Source organism: Falco rusticolus, chromosome 6 (genome assembly GCF_015220075.1).
Source record: "Falco rusticolus isolate bFalRus1 chromosome 6, bFalRus1.pri, whole genome shotgun sequence".
In the NCBI taxonomy this organism is placed as follows: domain Eukaryota; kingdom Metazoa; phylum Chordata; class Aves; order Falconiformes; family Falconidae; genus Falco; species Falco rusticolus.
In genome coordinates this window covers 34,931,289-34,945,553 of record NC_051192.1, presented here as the reverse complement: position 1 = coordinate 34,945,553, position 14,265 = coordinate 34,931,289, and the positions used below count along the sequence as shown (strand labels likewise).

The 14,265-nt window shown below is 36.5% G+C and overlaps 1 protein-coding gene across 2 annotated transcripts in view; it reads right to left on the bottom strand.

The window, feature by feature from the left end:
- The window catches only part of LAMA2 (laminin subunit alpha 2), a 377,228-nt gene that overhangs the window by 74,782 nt on the left and 288,181 nt on the right, over nucleotides 1-14,265 (bottom strand). For both annotated transcript variants that reach the window (XM_037392615.1, XM_037392616.1), the window contains exons 35-39: nucleotides 13,551-13,662; nucleotides 8,927-9,089; nucleotides 4,261-4,471; nucleotides 2,575-2,691; nucleotides 1,246-1,409 (exon numbers count right to left, since the gene is read on the bottom strand). In XM_037392615.1, the coding sequence (XP_037248512.1) occupies nucleotides 1,246-1,409; nucleotides 2,575-2,691; nucleotides 4,261-4,471; nucleotides 8,927-9,089; nucleotides 13,551-13,662 (767 nt within the window). The remainder of the gene's footprint in view (nucleotides 1-1,245; nucleotides 1,410-2,574; nucleotides 2,692-4,260; nucleotides 4,472-8,926; nucleotides 9,090-13,550; nucleotides 13,663-14,265) is intronic.

Genomic DNA, 14,265 nt, shown 5'->3' with positions numbered 1-14,265 from the left:
CGGAGGTGTACCACAGACTGATATGGCCTAATCAGACAGTACACGTACCGTTTACAAAAGCCATGTTTTTCTAGAAATAGTGCCTTTGAAATCCTTTTTACTCAGGAAACCACTGCTACCATCATTTGATTTACTCCTCAAACCATAAATTAGACTGAGTATCTAGAGTAGTTTGACTACACTGCATATGAAGCCAGTAATTTTGCAAGTATCAGGCGCTATCAGAGATAATTCTGTGACTTTTCTTCAAAATTACAGATGCTGGCAAGAAGAAAATGCGTTAGGCATCTGCTCATAAGTCTTTGGCATATTAAAATCTTCAGGCAGATCTAAAAGATGCAAGCAACGAGCATATCGCTGATGGTAAAAAAAAATACCTCTTTTTTTATTCATGCAGTGTTTTTGAGAAGCTATGCTGGGGACAGGTCAAAGAGGCAGAATATCCATGTTCTATTTCTGAGTATTCCTGTTGCAAATTATACTTGCTGTTTATGGCTTGCTTTCTTAAATGCAAAAAACCACAACAAAACAAAAGACACCTTCCCCCACCAAACCCAAAACAAAACAAAAAATACCCCTTACCTTTTATTCTTTGCAGGAAACTATATTAATGATGAGTTATAAAGTATCATTCTTCTGAGAAGGCTGTGGTCATATAAGCCAAGAGCACCACAATTCTCGCTTATATTTAGGAATGTGACAGTGGTAAACAGAAACTGGTTTCTGTACTTAGGTTTAAGCATTTTGGCCCCTGACACCTACTCATTTTGTGAAAGTGTTTTGAAACCACTAGAGGGATCACTGTCCCTCACTATGAGGGATTTCTGACACTAAACAAATTAGCACCACGATAAGGGTCTCCTACCAAAATGGTCATCTTAAAAATAAAAATACTGCTTGTTTTTAACAAATGTTTTTGAAAACACATAGTAGGCTCTGTAAGACCAAGTTAATTGTTTTTCACATCAACATAGCAGTAAGGATATAGTAAGTTAAATTGTGCTATGAGCACATCCGAGGGCAGATTGTAGTTAACGCAGCCTATAAGCATCACAAGATGTATGAAACAGTTTACAAGTGGTACACACATAAACTGACCAACTGTATACTCACACAGAACACTGGTTATTTGTATACTCCCAGTGACAGATGCTGAAGCCTAAGAGGAATGCCCTTCAATTTCTGTCAAGCCATTTCACAAACCTGCTTCATAATTTTATCATTAGCAATGAATGGCTCCCTTACCCATCCAGTATTGCAGATGACTCATTCAGCTGTGCTGCATGGTTCTCAGCTTGCAACACTTTTTCTGGAAGCATCCTGTCACGAATTTCTTGTGATAAGTCATCTATTTTGTCCTTCAGCTGATCAGACATTGGCTGTATCTTATCTGCAACACCTTCTACATACTGAAAATGACAAAAGAAAGGCAATCAAGCAGCTGAATGAAGGCACTCTGTAGCCCTTTATATATATTTTTTTCTCCTTGTGAAGTATTACCTCATAACTTACCTATGCATTAAGACTTCAGGGAACTAATATGGAAAGAATAAACGAATGGCTGGACTGCAGAGCAGAAGGGAGACAAAACAGTATCTCAAGAGCTACTTGCCTCTCTTAAGCTTTGTAGTTTTCATTTTACAATTAAGGAACTGCACAGTTTAAAAGCATATAAAGTCTAATTTGGATTTCTTTCTTAAATGTGGATGCATACATAAATTGTCATCGTGCTTCACAGTAATAACTAACCAGTGATGGAAGTTTCATGTTTCAGGACCCTTTCAGTGACTCCAATGTATTTTTGCTTATTCAAGTATCTTACTAAGAACTATACTTTTTGAAGGCCTGCTATTCCTGTTCCAGTAAGCTGTCTCAAAGTGTTTCCTTTCCCATTTTCTCCAAAAGCTATATTTCCATTCATTATAAAAATTTTCAATGCAAGCTTAAAATATTTCCAGAATGAACCAATGATATTTCAAGGTGTCGGGGGTTTTTTTTGGTTGTTTTTTTGTTTGTTTGTTTGTTTTGTGTGTGTGGAGCTAAGGCATTGATCTTAAACTCTGTTGATAAAACTTTTAAGGCAGAATTTTCAAACGCATTATGTAAAATGAGAGTACAATCCTCTCTTCTCCCTGGTCTGTCTAGACTTAAAATTGTTGCCACAGGCAACAAATTATTTCTGAAGCTTCCTTCTGATGTGCACACACAGTTTTTGTGCAGATAAATCTACGTCTAGATCACAGAACTGCAGTGAGATTGTGAATGGGTCTGTTGCATCTGCAATTGAAAAGATAAGAGTCAGTAGTACTATCAGAATACCATATTTATAAAAGAAGGCAGAGTCCATGAAAAATTATGAGCTTATGATCTTTTTGCAATCCAATGAATCACTTAAATCTCAAAGTTAATAATTTTATATACCAGATTAGCAACAGAAAAATTATTTCTTCCAATTCAAATATTCCAACATTGATAAATAAAAAGAAAAATAAGGTGTTACTTTAATTATCTATTTTGCTTCCATAATGATGCTTCGTTGTACTAATTCTCAGATAAGTATAATATAGCACTCACCTCTATCGCTAAGGTGATTTCATTTGCAAGTCTGTTGACTTCATTAAGGACTTCGTTTCCTTCCTGCAAACTTTTTTCAACATCTTGTCTGCCACCTTCTACAGCTTGCTTCTTTTTCTATAGGATGTGTTCACACAAAGAAAAATGAGTTGTTTACTGGAACTCATGTTCAAATACCAGCATCCCAATACAAGACTGCATTTTTTCACCATACCACAATGCCACTTGTGGAATTCTCTGAACTTTCAGAGCAAAGATAGTGGTGACAATAAAGTATATGTAATGTAAGTTATCTTTTCTTTGTCCTCCTGTCACAAGTTTTGTACCCCTTTCCCACACAGTAGGTGTTTTGTGGCTCTGTAGCAGAGGTAACTGACTGTAGTACTATTGCAGAATGAATCAGGAAGAAGTCAGAAATCCTATTCTTTACCCAGATGTGCAAGCTCCTCATTTTGACAACTACCTTCTCTGGCTACGTAAGCAAAATTTAACAAAATACTCTGCTGCTTTCCTATTTACATCCACTGGTGTTTCGCTAACTACTGAATGTAAAATAAAAGATGATGGTTAGAAGCAATCTTAGGATTCTTGATTTTCCAACTAGTAAAAATACTGCATGTTGTATAGTAAGGATGGACTTCTGAGTAAGGAACTAGCAGTTTCCCATGCAAGATCCATTGAGTGTCACAGATTACTTTGATAGGAGACCGTGGCTTTCTAGCATTAAGAGCACTGTGATGGCTTCTTGGACAAAATAAAGCAAAAGAACTCCTCAAAACAATCAGGTGGGCAGGACTGCTGGAAAGGGTGCCTTTCAGGCACTCTGATACTGTGATGCAAGCATATTTTAAGAACTGAGATAGCAGGTAATTTCTCTAACCTTTATCCATCCATATTTGGGAAGAAAATGCCCAGAACAGAGATCATCTAACTTCTTTACAGCAATGTATTTCCTTAATTCAATCAAGCCCATAAGTCTCTGTTGAGATCTCGGGTCTCGGAACTCTAACCTCATCATTGTACATGAGGTAAAAGCTCACCAAGGTACAAACAAAGTTGAAACATTTATCTTCATTAGGTTGGCTCTGCTCTTTACGTCTTGGTTAAATGCTTGTTAATGTACAGTACAATGTGCTCTTTAAGTCTCTGCAATTTAAATTAAATCACAAGCAGACCCCTCTGTTATGAGGGAGATCATTTATAACAGCTACTAAGTACAGAGGATAGCTTGATTTATTACTCTGTAATATCCACATACCCCCTTCAGTCTTCTTCCCAGGGGCAGGAGAGCGAGATGAAAGTGTAAGTTTTCTAGGAGCAAATATATGACAGCAAAGATTATAACTGAACTCCTATTTAAGTCTTGAGCACAGGATTTGAATTTTACATGACTATTTATACTGGGATGAATTCAATTTCCTCCAGAATAATAATCCAATGCACCCTCCACTCAGTGTTTAAAAGCAGATGATGTTATTTTGATAAAGCTGTGAAGTAATTCTACTTTTAAAAGCCAACGCATTCCCTCATTCTAAGGAACATGTTTTCTTTTAATTACACCAGATATAGTTGTATTTTAATAATATTCTTGTTTTAGTTATATTTTTGTGTCAAGATTTAATCATGCAAAGTTTCAAACTTTGATCAGACTCCAAGTAATCAAGGATACAACTTGTCAGCACTCACCTCTACCATGGTCATATTTTTTTGGTTGACTGCAGATAAATGTTCAGCCTCCCTAATTTTACTTGTAGCTTCTCTTAGCAGATCTCGAGCATCATCAACTTTGGTGTGGTAGTTTACTAGCTCGTCCCGGACCTTATTTTTGAGGTCCTCATTTTTCTCACTGGGCTCACCAAATAATTTCTTCACCTTGTCCAAAAGATCTTCTGCATTCCTGCAATATATGGCCATCCATGAAGGCACTCAGCTCATACTCCCTACACTGGATAATCTGAATATTCTTAATAACATGCAAATGAAATAGACTTCTAAATTAAATCTCAAAGTAACTTTCAAGAGAACACATGCTTAAGACAGTGAAACAACAGTTTTCTTAAGCCCTTTATTTAAGAGGTTTTCAAATGCCGCTAAGGTCCTATTTATGACGTAGAAAATATTCAAATATTCGCCACTGAAAAATGTTTCTCTTTTTTTTTTTTTTGTAAGTTGCCATTCTTGAGATATGACTAGTAAAGCAATGTTTTCTGAAACACTTCAACTTGACAAAAAGATTTCCCTCATTCACGGTCATGTGACATGTGACAAAGTGGTTTCCTACCTTGCACTGAGGAGGGTATGTAGATACACCTGATTTCAAGATGCCTTGGGGCAGACAGGCTGCTCCAAACAGTCAAAAATCACAAATACTTTCCTGTGCAATAAACAACCCCGAGAATCCTTGGATTTATGACTTCCAGTAGCCAAAGAATTTTGCTTATCTAAAACAAATTCTAGGATATTTTTATAGGACTTTGGCAACACAGAAATAGATAGTTCACAGGTGCCTGCTTTTGGCACAGGATGCAATGTTGATCATCAGAGAGGCACTGCACCCAGTTTTAAAGGATGGAGTACTGGAGTCTTTATGCCCTGTCATTTGCCTGCCATTGAATCAGTGTCATGTAACATGTAACAACAGTGTTAATGCAATGATATGACAAAGACAGGGGAAGGGGGAAAGACAAAAAAAAAAAAAAAAAAAAAAAAAAAAGAGGCATTTCCAAAACAATGATTTAAAGGTAAAGAAAAATCCTAAGTAAACAGGAGTCTGTAGGATAGATAATACCTACAGAAGAAATATATCACACGTTTACCTAGAACAGATGGAGTTTTTCTTCCTGTCTCATTATGGCAAAGTGTTTGAAGAAGTTGTGTGGAAAAAAGAACTGTATTTTCTGAAAAACACTGCAGTTTGGCCAGTCTATACTCAGTTCCATTAGAAACCTTCTAAAAATAAACACATAAATAAATGCACACAAAAAAATAAAATACCTGAGAGGTGGAAAAGAGAGCTGCCACTGGGCATAATTTGTATGAGGGATCTGAACTGGAGCCAAGGAAAGCCAAATTGTGCCCTTGACCTTAGCTTTGGGATTTTCTGAGATGGACTTTTACCCCTCTGCCCTGCCTTTGGTTTTGATGGAAAAAAAATATGGTGTTGTGAATTTGCAACTTCTGAGGACAAAATATTTAATCAAAAATTAAATCCCAGTATTGACAACCTGTCACAGAAGAAGAATAGAAAGGAATTCAGAATTTCTCCCTTACCTCCTCCATTGTTCTTCGTATAAGCAGCTACTGTCTTACACTTCTAGCAAATTTTGACACCCTTATGACTCTGCAATACTAGAGGAATAGTACAAGACACAGGATTTGCTTTTAATGTCCTTGTCTCATAGTACAGTCCAAAACACCTACCTGTCCAGTAGCTTGCCTCAAAATTCCCCATTGGTTCTCTAAAGATAACACTTCCATATTGACCTGTTGTGCATTTTCCCACTCTGCTCTTTCTAAGGAGGTACAAGGCAATAAATCTGCTCCATGTAATCCCTTGCTTTACGTGCCAGAATTTCTCTGACTAGACTGTACATTTCTTGAAATACTATCTTGTACATTTAACATGTGCTACTTCCACTGGATAACTTCCTAGAAAAAGAACAAAACTATACAAAATGTTTGAAGTGTTAGAAGAAACAATCACAGATCTGGCGTAACACCTGGAATGCTGTACGGTTTGAATCCTCAAAATAAGTACAAGGCAACAAAAGAAGGGTTTGAAATTGATTACAAAATGATTTAAAAAAAACCCCAAAACTGTATACATATAAGAGTCTACATATGTTAGAATTGTCCTATCTAGAGACAAAAAGAGGACTATAACATCATGAGTAGCATGGATAAGGTGTTCCAACTGTCCAATGTCTTTCCAAACACAAAAATGAAAATATCAGGAAGCAATATCAAAACACAGGAGGCGTATCTTCAAATGCTGCGTGGCTGAGCTATGCAGAGCATTCTTACAGGAAATTGGATGATAAAGTCCACAGTGGCTGAAAAGCCATCACACAAAAATAAAGCTATTCAGCATATTAAATACAAAGATAGATTTCTGGCTCAGCATCCCTTGATAGCAACTCAGTGGCGTCCAAGAAAATGTCTAGGAATGTTACAAAATATTGACAGATATTTTTCGTAAGTATGAAAATCAGGTTGGTTTAGGACAGAAACTGGTGTATTTTTAACATGCTCTTTTTAGAGAGGAATTATTGACTAACGCGCCACTTCAGTACACGAAGGCAATCAGATTACAGACTGGATTTGAAAAGTCTGAAGGAAAATAAATGAGGGAAAAAGCTGCACATGTTAGAGAAGTTTTGCTGTCTATGAAAGCAAGAAGACTTTACTTAATTTGTCTTCATTTAACTTTTGAGACTTCAGAAAATATAGGGGAGGTAAGAGGAATCCACCCATCCTTGTCATTCTGTTCTTGGATGGAATTTTGAAAGCAGAATACAGTCATTGCCAAAAGACATTTCACCAAAGAGTAAACATGATTAACTACTTTCAAGTGATCACAAGACTTGCAGAGCTATTAAAAAGTAAATATTCCTATATGAATAACAATACATGTGAGCATAGTGATCCACACACATGCATGCACACAGAGTTTTAAGAAAGATTCATTTTTCTTCATCTTTTTTCCTTGTAGAATGTATCCTATCCACTATCTTACTATATTACTTAAGCAGTTTTAAGACATTTTTCTTTAAGAGGCAGTACTTTATAAAAGAGTTTCAGAAAATACTATCTAGGGACCTTTCCTCCCCACCCTGTAACCCACAATACTAATTCTCATTCTGTTGAGTTCACTGCCAAATTTCCTGGGTCTCAATGACTGCCTATGAAGAAGTTATCCTATCCCTAAGATAAACCATACAACTTTGATTGAAATCAGTACGTATATTCATGTATTTCTTAGCATAAAACATATTCCTTTATCAGGAAATGAAAATACTTACTTTGCACATTTCAGGAACACTGGTAAGAAGGAAAGAAGTTCTTTCCCTCAAAAAAGCCCTACTCCTTTACCTACTCTAGCTATTGGGCTAGTCTGACAATTTCATGTTGGCTGTAGCATTTGTGGACTAAGAACACCTTGTTGGAAAGGCCTCCCCCTAGTCTGCCCTAAAATTGCAGGTAGCACTTTCAAAGGTTTAGCTACATTTTTCTCATCCCTACTTTTTCCTCATTTATTTCTATGTGTGAGTGGAGAACGGACAGAAGAGGCTCAGTGGAACCAGAAGAAAAAGCAATAAAACACTACTGAAAAATAAGTTTGCAATACATCCTTTATCAAAAGAAAGGAAAGCAGAACCATCAGAATTATGGGAAGAAATACTGTAATCATAGGATTTTCCGAAAGTGATCCAGATTACAAAATGTAAGATAGGCAGTGCAAATCTGATTCTATACTGCTTGGAATTCTTAGCTAATCTTGTATTCTATTTATGTCTCCTTACAGTATGCATGTACCTGATAACTGACATTTTCAGGCCTGAATACCTCCATCCCAGATAGTTTTCTGAGCCATCACAACTTCAATGGTCCACGCAGCAGCTCAGCTGGATTACCTGCTAGCTGTTTGCTCTGGTGACATGCTAAGCAAAGCCTAGCTTTAGAAATATGCCTGGTCTGACTGATACAGAAGTAACAGACTACCAAAATTTGAACTTCAAGCCAAGTATTTTTCTGGATCAGGTAAGTTTTAAGCATTTTGCAAAATGCTTTATAAAAAGCTGTCAATATAATTATATGTACATATATAGTTTTTACTTTTACAAATAGCTAAATAACCAAACCTTAGGCTTCTGAACTGTGGCACAGAGCTGGAATATTCTTATCTACGCTATTCTGTGTATGGGAAAATACATCCTTTTGAATGTCTATGCTACTGGACAAACTTTGCAGACAGATAATATTTTTATTAGTAGACCAATTAATTTCCCAGACCCCCACTCCCCTCCAAGTTTCTATACAGGCTTTTTAGTGCAAAAGCCATTCATCAGGTCTGAAGCAGAAGCTGAAAACTGAAAAAAATTGCTTAGAATTCTATTAGAAACATTGCTGGTACCTGTGGAGCTGAGAAGTAATTTCCTAGGGATTGCTTTCCACATATGTAAGCATTTCCAGAAATGCAAATGCTACATTAATAGATATGAAGTATTAGACTTTGCTTTCCTTCACATTTCTGTAAGCCCCAGCTTGAAAACTTGGTTGGAAAAGATGACAATCGTATTTACAAGAGCCAGATGTTATCACTAGGAGGTTGAAGACAGAGGTCTCTACTCACTTTAACTCATCCTGAGCTATTCTTTCCTGCATATTCAGCTCTCTGCTTCTCAATTCTGAGATCATTCTGTCAGCCTCGCGCTGCAGTTCTGGAAGACTCTCCTCCAAGGCCTTGTCTTGGGTTCTGAGTGTCTCATTCAGTTTTATAGCATCTTCATTTGCAGCTGCAGGGAGGCAAAAAACGAGTTACATAGGGAGTTAGTAAATAAAAACAGAGAGGCTTTAAGCATCTGCCTATTAACTCTATCAGCAAGTAGAACGCAACTTGCACTGGTTATTCCTGCTGTGAAATATAAAGGATGGTTAATCCAATGATCAGTAACAAATGAGAAAATGTTCTATGTTTTATCAAACCTTTTATTACAGCTCACTTTTAAGCACAATAATTAAAGTGAAAAAGTCTTTATATCCAGTATAAGAAATATATTGCTCCCCTCCTCCCCTTGAAAGAAAGAATTTGCACTGCTGAAACAGCAGAAGATAATCTGTTATATTGCTTACAGAATTAAGGAGCAGGCTGTACAAGCAATGAAAATTAGATCTAAATTACTTTTAGAGAACTTCAAAATATGTCATTTTTAGTATTCATACTTAACAGTGCTAGGAAGAATTAATTATGGGGAAGTTTTGGAAAAAGAAGGAGAGAGAAGAGGAGTAAAAGACACCCACAGATGTCTAAACCCACTCGTGTTTAGAAGCAGATATCCAGAAATGGAAAGGAAGGGAATGGAGGCTGGAACATATGATGGTGCACTATAAATGTGTTATGTGTTTGGAGCAGTTGAATTATTCCTAACTGCTAAAGCTGTACACTGATACCATATTCAAGGACTGGCTAACATCTTTCTGCCATAGCACACCACAAGATACTAAAATATACACGTTCAGAAGCAACTAGGTAATTTCCAACAATCAGTTCTATCTTCAATTTTAAGAAGTACTGCTGCCTTTCTATAGGCACAGGGCTCCCAAGTAACTGATTTCTCCAAAACAGTAGTTTCTGGTTACACGGCTACTTCCTAATATTTTAAATTAAATCTTTAACTGAAGAAATTAAAATCTGTCTTCCAAACTTCAAATAAATAAATATTTCATCTACACATTCTGTAGGTTTAGAACAAATTACGAAGAAAATTCTAATCTAATTATTTCTTGATTTGGTGGTAAGAACTGAGATTTGCATTTTTAATCAAGAGTGGTTACGTGTGGGGTAGTGAGGACTAGAAAAAGACTATGTTTCTCTTAAATGGATCATGGATCACTTCTGTGCGTCATGTTATGTATCATTACTAAGCTACCTCAGGCCAGGAATAGGCATATATTCTTTTTACATAAAAAAATAATCTAAGAATAAATAAATAGTAATTTAACCTCCCTGAATATTTACCTTAAAAGGGAAAATGGATATGTTATCTCAGCTTTTATTAGGGTCAGGAAAATTCATACCTAGCTTTATCTTTCTCCTCCATCCTCCTCTTCTCATAACAATCTTTGATTTCTAGTCTTAGTATACTGCAAACTTTCAGAGTCCAGTAGTGGTAAAAGATTTGGATGCACTGACATAGACAAACACAAGGAGGTGCAAAGCTGGGAATATTCTGTAGTTGAGAGAGAAAACTAGCTACAGGTACTTGGAAGTTAAGAAAGTGTCAGCAATCAGTTCAGTAGAAATGGGTCAATGGTCAGAGCATGGTCATTATAACAAATCACTCCAAACTTCTCACTTGTAATAAGGAGTTTTTATAGTTTCAAGAATTCCTTGATTCCCTGACCTTTAGGGAGGCAACTATCTGATCTACAATCATGTACTTCTGAGCACTGCCATACTCAAGCACTACCTTCAGTCAGTGGAAAGAAATAGGTCCTTCCATGGCATTCATCCTAAACTTGTTGCCTACAGGCAACAAGTACTAGTGAGCTCAGGACCACAGATACAGTCCTGCATTCCTAGAGAACCAAAGTACTACAACTTTCAGAAATCTGTAATCTAGGGATGGGGGACAAGGAATGGGCATAAAGAATACCTCCAAACTGGTTGGCCATCTCAATCAGAATAACGCAAGTGAACATAAAGTTTTTAAGGAACAATCTAGTAATGTCTCATAGGTCAAAAAGAGCAGAGTCAGAGAAGGTATGGGGCCAATATGCAGTTAAAATGTTGTCAAATTTTAAAATATTCTATGAATGGCTCCAACATAAGATGAAAGTTTATCCTCAGTTTTGGAAGATAGTGATCCTGAACAGGAAGGTACTTGAGGATGGCAATCAGAAGTAAGGGTATAGAAATTACCACAACCAGAGGAAGAACATTTTGAGAAACTCAAGCTGGAATGGCCAGAGAACTGTCATTCTAGAAACTTGAAAGATCTGGTGCATGACCTGACAAATCCAGGAAGAAGACCGTTTGACTGAGAACAAGCCAACGTAGTGCCCGTTTTGAAGAAATGGGAATTCCACTATGGCCTGAGAAATTGCTTTAAAAGTAAGTGAAAAAAAGGATGTGGAATAAATGATTGTTGGTTTATTTTTATTTTTTTTCCCCCTAAAGGTAGCACATATCTGACTATACTGATTACTATCAAATCCAATTGAATATTTTCATTAATGATTTTGGGGAAAAAGAAAAGAAAGTCTACTGATAAAATATGTTTATGAGGAAAAGCTGTAAGACAGTTTTAGTTGAGTAAAATTGGAACGCTATGCAGAAAGAACTGGATGACCTTCAAAACTGAAGTAATCTGACAGGATCAGTAGAAAACACAAGGTTGTAAACTAAACAAGAGAGATTTCAGCTGTAAACTATGGCTTTGCCAGTTAGATATAAGGTATGAATGAGAAGGACACAGCTATATTATGAATCTCCAATGGCACCCAGCTGTGAAAAAAAGGAAATGCTATCCCAGAATGTATTAGGAGAGCTGACATAGGCAGATTTTAATGTTACTGAAGTGCAAGACAGTGAAGCAACCTCATTTCAATGCTTGCTGCCTGTGCTCAGGAAAGATGAACTTAATTTTGAACAGAGGAAGGGGAATTATACAAAGGTGAGCCAGAGATTTGGGAGAATGTGCTTTAAGGTGTTTTAGTCTAGGAAAAAAGGGCAAAGGGGGAATATTATTCTTCTCTACAAACATAAGTTGGGGGTAGGGGAAGGACAAGGAGCACTAGGGAAAGGAAGAAAATCTATTTGAAGTAAAGGACGAAGTTGGCAAAAGAAAACATGATGATAAACTAAACTTGAATATTTTTTTTAGCTAGAAATGAGAAAGTTTGTAGTTATGATGAGTTCTGAAACTGCCTTCTAATCAGATTTTGTGTACTTGTGGAAACTGCTTTGAAGATGAGGGTTAGAAAGTTTATGATAGCAGGGGAGTGGATGCAGCAACCCAGGAGGTATCTTTTGGTCCTGTGCTCCTATATTTCATCTACTCTTGAAAAGTTAACTTGGCCTCTAGGCAAACACATTGATTTTAAAGTCTTTGTCTACTTCTAAGATATCACATAAATTTATTTCACCTCTTCAATGTCTTCAAACTCTGTACTTTCTATTGCTAAACCTGATCAAGGAAACTTTTGCTTGGGTTACAAACACTGGGCATAAACTTTGAGGAATAAATAATTAGTTTAGTCCTTGTCATCCCAAATTCATCATGAACTGAGGAATCCGGTCTTTTGTTTAAAAATTATCTTGAAAACTTGCTTACCTTTTATTGTTGCTTTTCCCACATTTACTTCATGTCAAAGTTGCACATCCTAAAGCTATCCTAAACCGCTGCTCAATTCGGCTACAGGGCACGTATGGGGATGTTACATGTTGAAAGCAATATAAAATGTACTTTATAGCACCTGGACAAAAGTCGAAGATTTCCCTTTCAATGAGATGGGACTTCAGAAGCATAACTACTGAAAATAGTACTGTAGGGGGAGCTTTCAGAAAGAAAGAACAAATAAGTATTTTTCAAGTAGAATGTCTGTGGTTGCCAATAATTTTCATATTTTTCAGTCATTATTTTATGTAATACCCTCATACAGTATATAGGTCTTGCTTCTCAAAGCCATCTACAATACTTCTGCTCATAAATCTTTACTGCATTGTAAATGCAGGGAATCAGCTTGTGGAAGAAAGAGAGTTGGCTTTATGCTACTGCTTAGGTAGGGTTAGGAGTCACTTGGAAATTCCAAGTAGCAGATGTTCATTAACAGCAAGCAGTAATGTATTTTTGAAGTAGTTTTGTGGAATTAAGATGAAGTGTTAAGGTACCAAATGCTGAAATTACATCAAGCTTTTTCCCCAATACATGTTTTCAACTGGTTTGAAAATAAATAAAAGCTAAGCCCTTTTAACTACTTCATCATAATAACTTTTCTTCAAATAACTGCAAAAATCCTGAAGGAACATACTCAATGTTCTGCTAGTCTTTGTTCATAACTACAAATACACTGTTTATATAAACTGCATCTGTTGCTTGAAAAAAGTCTGAAGATAGCTGACTATAGTTTCTTCACTCAACATTTAAAGCATATGACATTTCTCAGTGAATAAACTCTTCCTCGCTGTCTCTCAGACCTTCTCCCCCACCATCCTTCAGTTTTCTTGAGAAACAATCAGCGTATTTTTCCAATACCTTCAGCAGCTTGGAGAATGCCTTTGACGAACTGTCCAAGAGATTTCGCTCTGTCATTAGTCCTCTCAGCATCCTGCCTGGTTTGCTCACCATCTGCTGTCACCTTGGTAGCCTAGTGATCCAAATTCAGGAAAAGTATAATTAATGAACAGGACAAGGGTGCACTGTGGAATACTCCTACTGGCTGAATTTATGTATAAAACTTTCCTCAGGCAACAGGCAATCAATGAATTATTGATCAGATGAACGGGAAATGACATGCTCTGTTCAAGTACACAATTAAATTTTATTACCCTTCCCTTTAAGTGGAAATTGGAAGGCTTTATTTTAGGTTCTGAGAAACCCTAGTTGTGTGCAAGAGCACACAAAGAGAAACAGCATGAAATCATTCACTAAATTTGCTTAAAGAAATGTTGTTTGGAACCTTTTAAGGTTAAGATTCATCAGGGAATACTTTCCATAGTGTCAGAATTGTGCAATTTTCGATTGACAAAGTGCAGCAGATATCATGACCTCTTTCCCTCCTCCCTGGAGGCATTCTCAAAGAGATCATGTCAAGCAAGAATAATTTTAAATCAATACATTAATTAAACCAAGAAAGAGAAAAAGAAAAGTTGTTTTTTTCAGCTCTAATGCTTGAAGTTGTTTGTTTGCAACGTATTGGGATGCTCAGTAAAATTTTAGCTTTGTGTAACTAAATGCTTTATAATTGTGT